The 16,597-nt window shown below is 36.1% G+C and overlaps 1 protein-coding gene and 1 long non-coding RNA gene across 5 annotated transcripts in view; both read left to right on the top strand.

Annotated features, from left to right (window-relative positions):
- Positions 1–2,490, top strand: part of LOC128196785 (uncharacterized) — a 55,496-nt gene extending 53,006 nt beyond the window's left edge. Inside the window, exon 4 of the long non-coding RNA XR_008249162.1 lies at positions 2,472–2,490. This is a non-coding gene — a long non-coding RNA (uncharacterized LOC128196785). The remainder of the gene's footprint in view (positions 1–2,471) is intronic.
- Positions 2,491–6,967: 4,477 nt separating this feature from the next.
- On the top strand, positions 6,968–15,444 carry LOC128196784 (signal recognition particle 9 kDa protein-like). 4 transcript variants are annotated; one of them, XM_052878415.1, is made up of 6 exons: positions 7,044–7,373; positions 7,464–7,719; positions 9,263–9,399; positions 9,655–9,723; positions 14,848–14,941; positions 15,166–15,444. In XM_052878415.1, the coding sequence occupies exons 3-6, from the start codon at positions 9,328–9,330 to the stop codon at positions 15,240–15,242; spliced, it is 312 nt and encodes a 103-aa protein (XP_052734375.1). In that variant the 5' UTR covers positions 7,044–7,373; positions 7,464–7,719; positions 9,263–9,327; the 3' UTR covers positions 15,243–15,444. The 4 variants fall into 4 exon arrangements, with proteins under 4 accessions (XP_052734372.1, XP_052734375.1, XP_052734374.1 ...); XM_052878414.1 differs by having other exon boundaries at positions 7,464–7,736; XM_052878413.1 differs by having other exon boundaries at positions 7,047–7,373; positions 7,464–7,729.
- The last annotated feature ends 1,153 nt before the right edge of the window (positions 15,445–16,597 follow it).

Genomic DNA, 16,597 nt, shown 5'->3' with positions numbered 1-16,597 from the left:
ATCTTTGCAGTTGCGTCTGAGCTTTAAACTGATGTATAGATTTTAGTTTATGTTCGGGATGTTATGTATTATTGCAACATTTAAGTTTTGAATATAAATTTTAAATTTTTAGGGTGAATTTTTGGGATGTTACACACACAAACTTAAAAGCTTTGAAATTCCACGTTTTTTACAATTCTACCTGTTTTTCTCAACATCTATTCTAAGCATGGTCAAACTCGTTAAGGCATGATAGAGTTATAGAATCATATGTGATTCTGTATACCATGCAATGCACTAACAAATTATTTCCATTACACTCTACTATTGGGTAAAAATAATGGGATCTCAACTCTCAATGACGAGTCTCATTAATTTTTTAATGATACAAACCCATTTATAGGTGTACATCTAGTTGCTTAAGCTTTTAGGAGAATTGGTTCTTATGCCTTTTAAGCCTGGTGGTCTGAAGTTAGTCCCTTCCATGCACCCTTTTATATCTATGTCGACTTGAGTTCAACATGTATAGGGCTTGTGCATTCTCTGCACTCGTCCAAATGGTGGCATGGTTGAGATATCTAACCATTCAAAACCTTCAAGTAATTGAGACCACCAATCCAATTATAGCTTGGATATTGATGAAATTGTGAGGAGATTCATTAGAGTGGAAAGAACATTGTTTTATGGAGTTCAACATGTTCTTTGATGGGGCCTAAATGAAAGTGGTATCAAGGAATCCTTGAACCTACTAGATTATATTAAACTGAAGCATTAAGAGGAATAGGGAAAGACCATTTAAAATAAAATTCTATTATTGCCAATGAAAGCACTTTTGTAAGATAGCAATCACTTGAGAATTAATCTGTAAAATAATTCTAGAGGGCTTGATTAATCATTCTCTTAATCTTCTATTTATAAGAATAAATTTATACAAGAGTACATGATAAATAGGGCAACCCTAGACACAATATAATCATGATAAATAGGGTAACCCTTGACACAATATAATGATGATAAATAGGGTAAATATCCTAACACAATCCAAATCTTAAACAAATTTTAGCCCTCAGATGAAAATAATCCTAGATGTCTAGACTACATACCATATAAATGACTTCTCATGAGCAACAAATCCAGGAAGTTGCTCCATGTAGACATAACAAAGGTCACAGACTAATAAGCATATGAAAATCAGTGGCTAAATCCCACACAAACCTCATTTCACAAGTCATAAATAACAAAGCAGCATAAAAATGACTGTAGTAGTGCCAAGTGACTATTCCAAGAGCAAAACACAACATTTGAACTCTTAGACTAGACCTCTAAAATAGATATCCAAATTGAAATAATAATTGCTCTAGAGATCCTTATTTCTTCCATAGTAGAGAATCAATGGACCAAGCAAGCCGAGCAGCAGAAGTAGAGTAACCAAACAGAGAGTCTGCAACCTCAAACACACAATAAAGAGCTCTGGTTGCAGTGGTTCATGCAATGCATTTTGGGGGCCTGGTAAGAGATGACACATGTTGCAATAGAGTTTGAAAAGGATGTAGTGATGTCAGGTCATTGCAGGTGTTTTTCTCTGTTGATAGTGGGTTTTATGGGCATAGGTTTACAAGAGCCCAAAATGAAAAAGAAACTTAACGCGGTTCCAAAAGTTGGCTCTTAAACAAGATCCACACAAACTTAAAAGCTCTGAAATTCCACGTTTTTTACAATTCTACCTGTTTTGCTCAACATCTATTTTAAGCATGGTCAAACTCGTTAAGGCATGATAGAGTTATAGAATCATATGTAGAAGTTAAAACGCCTCTCTAAAACATAACGAAACAGAAATTGGGTTTTTCATTTAAGCATATCTAAGTCTAACCCAATTTTACTGTATAAAAGGCTTACTTGCAGTGCCTACGAGCTTTCGGCTTTGGCACTACGCAAAGTGTTCCATCGAAAGGTTTTCACTGCCTCATTTTGTTTCTCGTAGTTCGTAGGTAAGCACTGAATCGATTTTGATTGTTTTGCTATGGATCAAAATTGACTCGAATTGATAACGTCTTTTACTTTTCATGGATCATTTGATTTCGATTGATTCTTAAATTGTTATTGCCACGTCCTTGTTGAATGAATGAGAGTCATGTTAGAAGGATTTCATGACATGCTGTTATTGATAGTGGTAGGTCCCCACTTTGTGAATATTTACTTTATGCAATTAAGTGGGTGATAACTCCTTAAATTTGCATTCTTTTAGGTGTTTAGGAGTCTATGTTAGTCTATTTTAGTCTTTACTTGTTTAGAATTAGGCTAGATTTAGGTTTTTCTTTAAATTCTTTAGTTTTGTATAATTTTAGTTAAAAATAGGTTTTTAGGTGTATTTTGTAGAATTTTTAAATAATTAGGAAATTAATATTTTTTTAGAAAATCTTTTGATAAATATTCTTTTCTTTTATTTGATTTTCTTTTCTTTCTTTAATTTTGGATTAATACTCTTTGTGCAGTGGTGCTCCTAGACTCTTTGGGCTGTTTGAATTGAAGCTGATTAACATTTGGGCCACTGCTGCCACGCTTGAAGTTGGTGCTGATGCCACTGAATTGGGCCGTCTTAAGCTGGGCCGCGAGGAAGCTTTCTGCACCGCTGCTGGAATGCACTAAATTGGCGCTGCTGTCATAGACTGGGCTGATTGCACAAGTTGGGTCTGCAACTTTAGTGAAACGGTGCGCACAAGCAGCAGCTGCCTTATGGGTCTCTTCCCCTCGTTTTCATTTGAAGAAAGAACCCAAAGCTAGGGCAATGCTAAAGGTGAGAGAGGAAAGCTCCCAATGTTCAAGCCATTTACCCAGTGCTCCAAACGTCACTGACCGGTGGAGAAGAAGAGCTGACCGAAGCTGCCACGTGGATAGGATCGACGGTCAGAGTAAAGCAACGAACCTGGTACTTCTTGAATGGATTCTCTTGTGATGTTCCTCTCTTTTAATAGGGTAACTTGCATTGTTGTTTGCATAATTTACTAAGAAAGTAGGGTTGTAGACAAATCAAAGATTGATAAGAATAAGATATTCCTTCAATATAAATTGTCAACACCCAATTTCGTCCGGATTGGCTAATAGATTTATTTTATTTTCATCAGGAGTGTAAAATAAAAAAATAAAAAATAAAATAAAAAAATATATATAAAAAAATAATAATAATAAAAAAAGCGTTCGGTAGCTGTACGACCGTGCCGTTCGTCCTCCGCCCTGCAAGACCGTTCGTCCTTTGCTCTGTGCAACCGTTCGTTTTTGCCTTTTTCGACCGTTCGTCAATTCATACCTCTAGGACGTTCAGCAATTCTCAGCCTCAACCGTTCGGCTTCTCTACACTGAGCGACCGTTCGTTCGTCTCTTTTTGACGATCGTTTCTTTCCCCTGCCTGCGAACGTTCGTTCCTTATTGAATAATAACACAAACGTTCGGCCGTTCGTCCTTTATCATGCGTTTATCTTCTCCATTTTCTTTTGATGTTCAGCTCCTTCCACCTGCATTCAACCGTTCGTCCTCTGCACTGAGCGACCGTTCGTCCTCTGTTCGAGACCGTTCGTCCTTTATCATGCGTTTATCTTCTCCATTTTTTTTTATGTTCAGCTCCTTCCACCTGCCTGCAACCGCTCGGCCTCAAACCATTCGACCCCAAAGACGTTCGGTCACTCGTCCTCAGACGTTCGGCCATTTGGTCTCATTGACGTTCGGCAATTTTCAGCGTTAAGCGTTCCAACTGATCGGCCGTTCGTCCTCTGACGTTCGACCATTTAGTCTCATTGACGATTCGGCAATTTTTAGCCTCAAACGTTACGTCGTTCGATCGTTCAGCCTCTCAGGTAGCGAGCGTTCGGTTTTGGTCTAATGGTGTTGAGTCAAATATGGCGTTCGGTTTTGAGCGTCCGGCCTAGTTTGTTTTGATCTCACAATGTTCGGCCCAATAGTATTCAATCCAGTATGGTGATTCGGTTTTAGCGTTCGTCCTAGTAGTGCATGATCTCTTGACGTTCGTCGAAATAGAATTCAAGTGGTGTTCAGCAAAATAGCGTTCGGTCACTTTCTTATGTTAGTTGAACGTTCGGTCTTTATGGTTTATTCTCAATTTAACGTTCGGTCTTTCAATATCCTTTAACACCCAGGTAACACGTAAATAAAAGCATCAAAGCAAAACAGAAACAGAAATAGTTTTTCTATCTAACAAGATCTCCCTCAACCTGAGTAACAATTTCGGCCGCAGCTATGCAAGATCATCCTTCACCTGTATCAAATCAAGTAAACAGATTAAATCACAGATCACATGCCAATACACTCAAAGCTTGTCCTTTGGAATAAGCCATTTTATCCTCTACTATATCCAACACATTAAAACAAGGGTGATTGACATTTCAAACTGCATCATTAGTTCAACATCTTCGTGTTCATTGACTTCAACACCAAGCACCAAAATTTTGTCATCCTCAGCCTGTAACACAACCTATCAGATTAGCCCACTCCTTTCAATGTTTCTATGTTACAACATTCATCAGATTAATTCCAAAAAAAAAAGGGCTACCACTGTTTCGGACACAACACACACCATCGTTCTTAATCTCAGAAGTCGAAACACCAAACTAATCAATAAATAAAAATGGGGGGAATGAGAAAAGGAGAGTGACGGCGCCGGTGAGGAAGCGGGCTCCAGCAAGGGCAGCGGGTTCCATTGCCGGCACGACCCTGGTTCGTGGTCCGAAAGGTGGCGACTGGGCGCGGCGGCTATGGCAGACAAGGAGATCGGACAGAGCGGCCCTTGACGGTCTCGGAGGCTCGCGGAGGCTGACTTTGGTGGGGGTAGTGGCGGTTGCAGGGTGCAAGGCGAGAACTTCCCGCGCGCGAAGAGGAGAAAGGAATTTTGGAGCGACGACCGGCGATGGGCTCAACGGTGGGCGGCTGAGTTGGCGACGACTTGGACGGCGACACGCAGTGGCCGGTCTGGCGGAGGTGGCAGTGTGCGCGGAGATGACGCGGTGGCCGGTCTCGGCTGGGAAAGGGAGATTTGAGTTTTGTGCGTGGTTGTCGAGTGAGATAGAAAATAAGAGAAAGAGGGGGTTTCTGTTTTTGTGTTGGAGAAGAAGAGACGAAGGTTGAAACTGCCCCTGGCTGCTGGCTTCCGAAAAGGGAAGGAGAGGAGATCTCCCTCTTTCTGGCTTTTGACAAAGTTTTACCCTACAAAAAGAAGTTTGGGCTCTTGCCCGGTCCATGTTTTTGGAGGAAAAGAGTATAGGCTTTAATCCATCTTGCGAAACAGAGGAATAAATTGGGCTCGGTCCAATTCCAAAATTTGGAAGAACAGAAATTAAAATTGTTTTTAGAAAATCTTTTCATAAAAATTAGTACTCTTTTCTTTTATTTGATTTTCTCTTTTTTCTTTAATTTTGGATTAATACTCTTTGTCCAGTGCTCCGGACTCTTTGGGCTGTTTGAATTGAAGCTGATTAACATTTGGACCACTGCTGCCACCACGCTTGAAGTTGGTACTGATGCCACTGAATTGGGCCGTCTTAAGCTGGGCTGCGAGGAAGCTTTCTGCACCGATGCTGGAATGCACTGAATTGGCGCTGCTGGCATAGACCGGGTTGATTGCACAAGCAGCAGCTGCCTTGGGGTCTCTTCCCCTCGTTTTCATTTGAAGAAAGAACCCAAAGCTAGGGCAATGCTAAAGGTGAGAGAGGAAAGCTCCCAATGTTCAAGCCATTTACCCAGTGCTCCAAACGTCACTGACCGGTGGAGAAGAAGAACTGACCGGAGCTGCCACGTGGATAGGATCGACGGTCAGAGTAAAGCAACGAACCTGGTACTTCTTGAATGACTTCTCTTGTGATGTTCCTCTCTTTTAATTGGGTAACTTGCATTGTTGTTTGCATAATTTACTAAGAAAGTAGGGTTGTAGACAAATCAAAGATTGATAAGAATGAGATATTCCTTCAATATAAATTTAATTTGTTTTTTTTTTGACAAGTTTTTTTATTTTATTATAAACGTGAGTTTCTTTTTGACGGAGAATGTGGGTTGGTTCATTCGACTGATAATATTCGTGTGAAATTTTTGGAGGTGTGAGACTATGCATTTGAATTTGTTGTTTTTTTAGTTTTGTTGATAAAGAAATTTAATTGCTCACTATAGATCCTAATTTTTCATCATATGTACACTTTGTTATCAATTTAGTGACACTGGTTTTTTATATTTTCATTTTTTTCTCATTGACACGCAGGTAAACTTAGTTGACCAGAGCTTGACAATTGGCAAAAAATTGTTTCGAAGTCTCTGTCTGGTGCGATGGTTTACATAACTGAGTGGGAAAAATTTGTGGAGCAATCCATTCAGTTGTTCCGTGTTGATCCTGATTCTGTAATTCTATACTTTCAACGTTTTCTCGTTTCTTAAAGTAACAGAAGCCTGACAAACTTCATTCAGACTTTTGTTTTATTTTACTGTTATAAAAGCCTTTAATGGGTATATTTGCTCTGTTTTCATATTCAGTTGTGCAATACTCAATTGATTTTTTATAATTTAGTTTCTTGATTGTCCAAGTTATCCAACTTGTTCTTCTTGTTCTATTAAAACGTACTGAAAATAAAATTTCTTCAATTGTATTTGGAGCAGACGCGGTATGTCATTAAGTGGGTGATAACTCCTTAAATTTGCATTCTTTTAGGAGTTTAGGAGTCTATGTTAGTCTATTTTAGTCTTTACTTGTTTAGAATTAGGCTAGATTTAGGTTTTTCTTTAAATTCTTTAGTTTTGTATAATTTTAGTTAAAAATAGATTTTTAGGTGTATTTTGTAGAATTTTTAAATAATTAGAAAATTAAAATTGTTTTTAGAAAATCTTTTGATAAAAATTCTTTTTTTTTTTATTTGATTTTCTCTTTTTTCTTTAATTTTGGATTAATATTCTTTGTGCAGTGGTGCTCCTGGACTCTTTGGGCTGTTTGAATCGAAGCTGATTAACATTTGGGCCACTGCTGCCACGCTTGAAGTTGGTGCTGATGCCACTGAATTGGGCCGTCTTAAGCTGGGCCGCGAGGAAGCTTTCTGCACCGCTGCTGGAATGCACTGAATTGGCGCTGCTGGCATAGACCGGGTTGATTGCACAAGCAGCAGCTGCCTTGGGGTCTCTTCCCCTCGTTTTCATTTGAAGAAAGAACCCAAAGCTAGGGCAAAGGTAAAGGTGAGAGAGGAAAGCTCCCAATGTTCAAGCCATTTAGCCAGTGCTTCAAACGTCACTGACCGGTGGAGAAGAAGAGCTGACCGGAGCTGCCACGTGGATAGGATCGACGGTCAGAGCAAAGCAAGGAAACAGATAAACGGTAGCCGTCCGATGATGAAGAGAAGAATAAAGCATCACAAGCAAGTTTCCTCTTTTCCTTTTTTTCATTTTCTCTTTTCTTTAGACCCGGGGTTTCCTTTATGTAAATAGACACGGGTGGTGGGTGACAGGCGCCATTCTTAGCTCTAGGGAGTGAATCGCGGAGGGTGACAGACTCCACGAACGAGTGTGTGAAGGGTGACAGACTTCACTCACGAGACTTGGAGATCACGAGAGTGAGAGCGAGAGACAATTCTTTAGTTTCATAGAGTAGAGAGCGGCGGGTGACAGACACTGCGTGATAGGTTTATCGCTTTCATGGTTTATCGCGCTTTTCTTCGATTCTAGATTTCACTGAGTTGCGAGGGTGACAGGCCGTGATTTTCGGTGATTTCTGGTATCATGTACTTTTATCTTCAATGTTTAATGTTTAATGCAATTCTGATTCCTTTTATGGATGGATTCTTTTGATTGGTTGATAATAGTTTAGGTTTTATTACTTGATTTCATTTGCTGTTCACGATAAGTTGTTTCTGGCAGTTTGTTTTCATTGAAAATTTATAGGTTTTTAGAATTAGATTGTATGTTTTAAGTGCATTTAGACTAGACTGTGCATTTGATATTGAATAAAAGCTTGCATCAGACTCACAATTGCTATGGTTTGGTACAGAGAGTATACAAGAGGGTATGATTTTACAGGATGTCTTCCTGAGTTGCAAGTGAATACTATTCTGCACTAATCTTTGCTTTTAGGTTTCTGATTCATGGTTTTAACCAATGAGTTTGTTCTGCTCCTTAGTTAGGTGTTACTTGTTAAATTGTTCTTCATTTTAGTTTGAGCATTCTATCTGCAACCTGTAGGTCTAGTTACTTGTTTTCTATTTTTTTTAAATTGGAACTCTTTCTCATAGATTAGAAATTCTTTTCCATGTTAATTTCATTTTTTTATGTTACTGTGGATTGGAAATTAAAATAGTTTTAGTTTAGATTTTTCTGTATTTTCAATTTCAGATTTTATTCTTTGATCATGATACACAGTCTTAAGTTTTGTTTCAGTTGTGTGTAAATAGTAATAGATCCAATTTAATGAGTGACAGTTAAATAGCTTTTCATATAGGATGTTGTTCATTTAGAATAGTTTAGTTTTGACATTTTCTCTTTTGATTAATTTCATTTTTTTCTTTTAAACAGTTTACAGATTTTAAATTCTCTTTTCCTTTATAAATTTCATTCTTTCATTTTTATTTCCCCACCTTGCATTAGTTAATAGGTAGTAAATAAATAAAATACAAGAGTTAACTTTAATTGTACTGAGTCCTTGGATTGATACCTAGGTTGACCCCTACATTAGTGGAAAAACTTTGTTGGTTCTGATTTTAGGTGACAAAAATCAGTTTAACAGTGGGTTTTGTATTTTTAGCTAGTCACTTGTGAGTGTGTGTGTGTTTTCAAAGTGTAGGCTTAAATGGCATGCAATGTGGCATTGGTGGGTTTTGGATCCCTGAAGGAACTTGGTACTTCTTGAATGGCTTCTCTTGTCATGTTCCTCTCTTTTAATAGGGTAACTTGCATTGTTCTTTGCATAATTTACTAAGAAAGTAGGGTTGTAGACAAATCGAGGATCGATAAGAATGAGATATCTTCAATATAAATCTAATTTGTTTTTTCTGACAAGTTTTTTATTTCATTATAAACGTGAGTTTCTATTTTTACCAGAGAATGTGGATTGGTTCATTCGGTTGATAATATTTGTGTGAAATTTCGGGAGGTGTGAGACTATGCATTTGAATTTGTTGTTTTTTTAGTTTTGTTGACATAATGAAATTTAGTTGCTGACTTTAGATCCTAATTTTTCATCATATGTACACTTTGTTATCAATTTAGTGACACTGGTTTTTTATATTTTCATTTTTTTCTCATTGATATGCAGGTGAACTTAGTTGACCAGAGCTTGACAATTGGCAGAAAATTGTTTCGAAGTATCTGTCTGGTGCGATGGTTTACATAACTGAGTGGGACAAATTTGTGGAGCAATCCATTCAGTTGTTTCGTGCTGATCCTGACTCTGTAATTCTATACCTTCAACGTTTTCTCGTTTCTTAAAGTAACATAACCCTGACAAACTTCATTGAGACTTTTGTTTTATTTTACTGTTACAAAAGCCTTTAATTGGAATATTTGCTCTGTTTTCATATTCACTTGGGCAATACTCAATTGATTTTTTATAATTCAGTTTCTTGATTGTCCAAGTTATCCAACTTGTCCTTCTTGTTCTATTAAAACGTACTGAAAATGAAATTTCTTCAATTGTATTTGGAGCAGACACGGTATGTCATGAAGTACAGGCATTGTGATGGCAAGTTGGTACTTAGGGTCACTGATAACCGGCAGGTATCAGTTTGTTTTTCTAGAACAAAACAAATATATATTCAATGTATTTTAATTTTTAAATGCCAGTCTTTTGTGCATGTTTGAGATTGTAAATGTGGATTAACATGAAATCATAATTTGATTCTTCTATACAAAATGTGTTAATGGGTTTAAAGTGTTCAGCCAAGTTTATCTGCTGAGAGATAGAGTTAACTTGTTTCCTCCATCCAAAATTACATAACAGTTTATTAGTTAACTAGAGAGTTTGGCAATCTTGCAGTTCATGGTTGTCTATTTTTTCTGCCAACTTAATGAATGGCATGATCCAATTATTTTCTTTGCTCCCTAATGAGTTGTGTGCCATGCTGAATTGGTTCCATGGGTGAATTACTTTGGATTGTTACTCCAAGGTCGTATCACCCATTTTGATCAAAATACCCTAATTGCTGCACGACCCTTTCCTAATACATGATCCCTCTCTCTGCCTTTGTTTGTTCCTCTTTTCCCTTGTAATTCTCCCTCTCTACTCTAACCTACTGGATCCTCTCTTTCCTCTTGTTTTGTGTTCTGTTCTCCTTCTAAAGTTACTGTAAATGTTAAAAAGGTGGAGGTGCTTGTAGAATAAATTACACTAATCAGTCCTAAGGTTATGTGAAATTACACAAGCACCTTCTGCTTATTAACATCTACCTTATAGGGGTAGACGGTGTAATGCTTTCAAACAATTAGGGTGGTTACTGTAATGTATAAAGAATGTTAGTATAATGTTTTTTAAACAATTAAGGGAGGTGTGCAGGGATGGAAAAATTCAGGAATGTTTTTTGTATTTTTAAGAGGTGGTTAGTGCAATTTACTCTACTATTTATTTTGTTGTTGATGTGATTTGAAAGTTGAGGTTTGTAATCTAGTGATTATTTACTATCTGATTATATTAGTATCTCACTTTATAAGGTATTTGGTTTGGATAGAGGATAAATGGACTACTCTTCTTCTAGGACTATAAACACCTCATTCTGTTTTGCTTAAAGTCTAAATTAGTTCTTTTGTTTTTTGGCGTGCATCAATGTCATGAACATTGCCTGATTGTGTTTCCAAATAATTTGGAATGAAATATGAGTTTAAGGCTGATCAATGGCCTAATTGGACATTAAGTTAATGTTTTGTTGAATGTTTTGTTCTCCTCTGGCATTATATAATTTTAGAGAAATGTTAGCAATACACCAAGGAATTCAACTTGGGATTGTATTGAGACTTGGAAAGGGGATACAAAATCGTAAACCATGGAACCACAACATGATGCATAAGGTTCTATAAGATATATAAAATTCGTACAAATGCATGTAATATAAGGGAGAAAAACCCATGTAACATTTAATTAAGGTTAAATTTATAATCACATACTAATAAGCATATGAAAGTCAGTGGCTAAACCCCACACAAAGCTCATTTCACAAGTCATAAATAACAAAGCAGCATAAAAATGACTGTAGTAGTGCCAAGTAGCAAAACACAACATTTGAACTCTTAGACTAGACCTCTAAAATAGATCATCCAAATTGAAATCATAATTGCTCTAGAGATCCTTATTTCTTCCACAGTAGAGAATCAATGGACCAACCAAGCCGAGCAGCAGAAGTAGAGAAACCAAACAGAGAGTCTGCAACCTCAAGCACACAATAAAGAGCTCTGGTTGCAGTGGTTCATGCAATGCATTTTGGGGGCCTGGTACGAGATGACACATGTTGCAATAGAGTTTGAAAAGGATGTGGTGATGTCAGGTCAATGAAGGTGTTTTTCTCTGTTGCTAGTGGGTTTTATGGGCTTAGGTTTACAAGAGCCCAAAATGAAAAAGAAACTTAACACGGTTCCAAAAGTTGGCTCTCAAAAAGGATCCACACAAACTTAAAAGCTCTCAAATTCCACGTTTTTTACACAATAAAGGCATTTTTGACGTCAAGCTGAAATTGTCTAATGGTGAATGGCTGTAATGGAAAAGAGAAGTCAAATAGATGTCATTTTAGTAATAGGAGGGGAGGTGTCAATATAATCTTGGCCATAGATTTGTGTGTAGCTTTTGGCAACCAGTCCAATTTTATAGCGACCAATGGTTCCATCTTGTCTTGTTTTAAGAGTATACAACCATTATCACCAAACAATTGATTTTCTAGCTGGAAGAGGAACCAACACCTAAGTACCACTACTTTGAAATGCACACTTCTCCCTCAATCATTGGTTGTCTCCACCCTGGATGGGATAGAGTTTCACCGTGTGACTTAGGAAAATTAATAGAAGATAATGTGGATATACAAGCATAGTGTATGGTGGAAAATTGATGATAACTAAGGTTTGTATGGTGTGGACGAGGGTTAATGATAGAATGTATACCTTCTGAACAAAAATAGGCCGATCATTTTTAGAGGAGACCGGATCTAGTGCAGGAAAGGTTGATGGGGAAGGATTAGGCATGTCCTCCACTATACCTATGAAGATCAGAAGAGAAAAGTCGATACCATTTTTGACAAGGATTATATCCCATGAAGACACATTTAAATAACCAAGGAAAAATTTATCTCAACCAAGTGTGATGTTTTGTACAATAAAGATTGTACAGAGGGCAACAAGGAAAAAAGGACACAGCGGGCTACCCAATTCTTAAGGAAAGATGATGACATCCAATTAATGAGATAGCATGTTCTAAGGATAACATGTCCCCAAAATTGGTGAAGATGACTATGAAGAAGTACCCAAATAGTATGAATAAAATATATGTTTTTGTTTTTGGCTTCTCCTTTTTGTTGAGGATTATGATTACACGAAGTCTGGTGAATGATATTATTTGATAACTTATTGAAATTGGCTCGACAAATATTCACATGAGCATTGCCACCACGAAAAAAAGTTATGCATATATAATATTGTGTTTTTGATTTCATAAATATAAGTTTGAAACATAGAAAACACTTTCGATCATTCAATAACCATGTCTAGATATATCTAGAATAACCATAAAATCCAAGTACATGTAGAATAACCATCAATAAAGGTAACAATATTTAAAATAAAAAGGGGTAATAGTATGGGAAGGATGCCAAATATCAGAGTGAATTAAAGGAAAAAGAGACAACTTGTTTATTAAGACAGTCAAGAAAAGATCGAGGAACATGTTTACTTAATTATGATTCACATTTCAAAGAAGACAGACATTGCCTTTTGCAATTTTGTCAACCTGGGATGTCTTAATTTTTAATGAATCATCATTGATAGATCACCGAAGCACATAGCCGTGGTGATGGAGAGAGGTAGTAAAAGCCATGTGACTCAAATCTAGCATCAATTGTCTGGTTTGATATCCGATCCTTCAAGGTAACATTATTTTTAATAAAGTTCAGGATAATATCATGGGAATTGGTTAAATGGGTAATAGAAAGTAAATTAGGAGATCAATTACGGGTATAAAAACAACAAAGTCAACTGTAAGGTATGAGAAGGGTTATGTAGTACTTATGCTACAAGCTTGTGTTTGTGAACCATTAATTGCAGTTATAAAAGGAAAATTGACAACGGTAGTAAAGGAAGAGAAAAGAGAAGGATTACTAGATACATGATCAATTGCACTGGAGTCAATGACTCAAGGACCAAGGGAGGGAGATTGAGAGAGACCAGTGAATGAATTACGGTGTGTGCCACCAAAGCAGTGTTACTGGAGGATTGGCATGTTGCATACCATAAAGTGTTTAAACATTGGTGTAGATAAATCAACCAATAAGGTAGGAGCAACAGGTGACTTAACAATATATGGTTGGGCAATATTGTGTGATTGAGGGGTTTTCCCATTTAGCTTCAAATACCTATCAATTGTATGTCCAATGCGATGACATAACATGGTTTGCATTTTGGATGATGTTTGTGGATGAATTGGCACGATGCGATCACAACCCTATATTTGCTGGAAAGAGTGGTGGTTGTCAAAAACTCATTGGAAGCTGTGCCTAAATAGTGAAAGGGAACCTGTGAAAGGTTTGCAAAAAAATAAAAATCCTTCAAAGACAAATGGGTCTACCGGACACATTTCCGAAAAACAAGATCTTATGATAAACTTTAGAAAAGAAAGAAACATTGAGCTAAGACCGTGTTTATGAAGCAACGTGGGTGTTTCAATTATATCTATCTAGAAAAAGGAATGAATGCAATGAATAGATGAAATTTGATATCCTCTGAAAATAAATATGTGATATGGAAATAAATAAAAACATTCCTAATAATACATATATAATCTAGATTATGTTGATTATATAATATCAATTTTGTTGGAATAATAATTAAATCTGTGTATGCTAGTGTAATCACTAAGTCTAAAGTAGGGAGTAGTGTGTTGGGAAGTCTCTTCCAACTATACCTAGTTCTGTTCCTAGCAGTCAAGTACAGTCCTTTGATTTTTTCATCTCCCTAGTGTATCAGCTCTTTATTGTTATAAATAGAAGACCATAAGAGGGTCCTTTAAGCCCTCCAAAAGTGTTTTCTCTGTTTTTAATCTTAAGTAACTCCATACTTCTTTAACTACGGCAATACACGTGAAGTTACCCGTTAATGTTTCAGTTGGGTTGCCCTTTTAATTCGGGTGGTATATAACTCTGCCAATAAAATTATTCTATCAGATTCTCTAAAGAAGAATATAATATGCATAAAAGAAGCTTAAGATTAAAACAGAGAGGAAATATATTTTTGAGGGCTTGAAAGACCCCTCTAATCATCTTCTATTTATAATGATAGAAATCTGATATAATGGGAAGATGAAAGATCAAAAAAGTTTACTAGATACCTAGGGACATAACTAGGTACAACAGGAAGCAGCTCCCAACACACTACTCCCTTCTTAGACTTAATAATGACTCTAACATTATAATTATTCTGACAAAGAAAATAATATACTAATAAAATTCTCATGATTGTTGGTGGTGAAAATTTAATTTAGCCGCGTATGAGCTCTCATTTTAATTAGCAGAACAAAATCTGTTATTCAATGATTTGTAATAATTATATTCCTAGCAATTAGCATCATTTTCCATTGTTTTATGATTGACTGCCTCTTACATTATTAGCCTCGTAATCTTAATTTCTAATTGTCAATTGTTGTACTTTTTACAGTGTCTAAAGTACAAGACAGACCAAGCACAGGAGGCTAAGAAGATGGAAAAACTGAACAATATGTTCTTTGCTTTGATGGCCCGTGGTCCTGATGGTATGTCTTACTCTAAGCTGTTAATGTGATGATGCTTTAACTAAAAAGACTTCTGTGCAACATTCGTGTTATCTATAAAACTGGTCAAAGACAGATTCTTTTGAGAATACGAAACCACTCAGTGCAATATTCCTTTATGGTTTACATTGATTGTGTTTTGGATATTCTTTCTTGTCTGGTGCTGAGATTTCTTTCTACATTCTCCATCACTTGTAATTCTGCAGTTGATCTATCAGAAGTCACTGGAAAAGAGCAAATGGATGCTCAACCAAGCAAGAAAGGAAGAGGAAGGAAGCAATAACTTGCTCTTTGCGAGACATGATGGTTTTGAGTCAGAGGACTTTCTAAGAATTTGAACAGTTATACTTTTCCCGATCTAATTATTACTTCTTCAGATTCTATGATGAAAGTGGTTGTATATTGAAGTTTTGAAGTCTGAATTTCTGATCTTTTGGAAGTCTTGAGTATTACAGAATTTAGTTATGCCACCAAGATTTACTGTGCATCGTTACCGTTATTGAATCCTTTTACATCTATCCAATGGTGCAGCCAAACCACTGTGTCAGCAGTTCATCATCAAACTAGAATTTCCTTACTAACTTAGCAATTACAAAATATTGTTGTGTGCTTCTGTCTAAATGAGATTGGTGGCCAAATTGTTGAAGCTACAACAGGCTAAGGCCAACTTGCAGGATTCATAGTTCATAGTCACTGGGAGTGAATATTGGATGCTATCCCCCAAGGAATATGGAATTTTAGATCCCATAGATTACACGTTATTGTTATTGTTATGGTATGGGATTGACTGCTGCTTCCAACACTTTTTTTTTTCCTGCACCGTTATAAAACTATAAATTCCATTTTACCCTTATTCAATCATTCTTTGACCACCACAAACCCATGACGGTTTTACTCAATCATTGTTCAAGACACCATTCTAACGTAACTTTGCAACGTAAGCCTTTTATGCGTTACTTATTTTTCCGTATGAAATTAGTTCACCGCTTCTATGTTAGTGCATGGGCATGAATCTCGTTACGGAGTGGTATTAAAATTAAGAAAATAATTGATAATATAAAATTACAATTGCTCTTATAGGGCTAAAGCGTGTATATAAACCAAAAAATTTAAATACTTATCTGAATTAATAGTTACTTATCTGAATTAAAATAAATTCAAGATTTTTTAATAAAATTTAAATGGTTCTAATACTTCTGTTGGTTTAGGACATGCAGATTCTTAATCTTATTCTTTAAAATTATAAACTGAAATTGTGAAAAGTAAAATAGTTTTACATAAACAATTTAAACGTCTTGTCAAATAAAATATCTTAAAAAGCAAATGGGTCATTTGATTGTTGTTTTCTTTATTTCTAAATTCTTATTTTTTTATTGTATTTTAATACATAAAAAACAAGTCATAGTAAGAAGAAGAACAAAATTGAAAAAACATTGACATTTGATATAAGAAATTTAATTCAAACTTTTTCAAAAAAACTGTTTATAAATATTGTTACGTTTTTAGAATGAATTGAAATAAAAGTAAAAATTTAAATTGCTTATTTATAAAAATGATAGTGTTTAAGGATCTTGGACTAAAATTAAAGTTATAGGTATACATTTACAAATGTGATAAGGTTTCATTCAACATTAATTA

This window comes from Vigna angularis, chromosome 5, assembly GCF_016808095.1.
Source record: "Vigna angularis cultivar LongXiaoDou No.4 chromosome 5, ASM1680809v1, whole genome shotgun sequence".
Taxonomy (NCBI): domain Eukaryota; kingdom Viridiplantae; phylum Streptophyta; class Magnoliopsida; order Fabales; family Fabaceae; genus Vigna; species Vigna angularis.
The sequence above is the reverse complement of the archived record's forward strand: the minus strand, read 5'-3'. Positions and strand labels throughout refer to the sequence as shown.

Coding starts and splice junctions, on each gene's coding strand:
- LOC128196784 (XM_052878412.1), top strand. CDS start 9,328: ATGGTTTACATAACTGAGTGGGACAAATTTGTGGAGCAATCCATTCAG. Junction 9,724..14,847: donor GGGTCACTGATAACCGGCAG/GTATCAGTTTGT, acceptor TACTTTTTACAG/TGTCTAAAGTACAAGACAGA. Junction 14,942..15,165: donor GATGGCCCGTGGTCCTGATG/GTATGTCTTACT, acceptor GTAATTCTGCAG/TTGATCTATCAGAAGTCACT.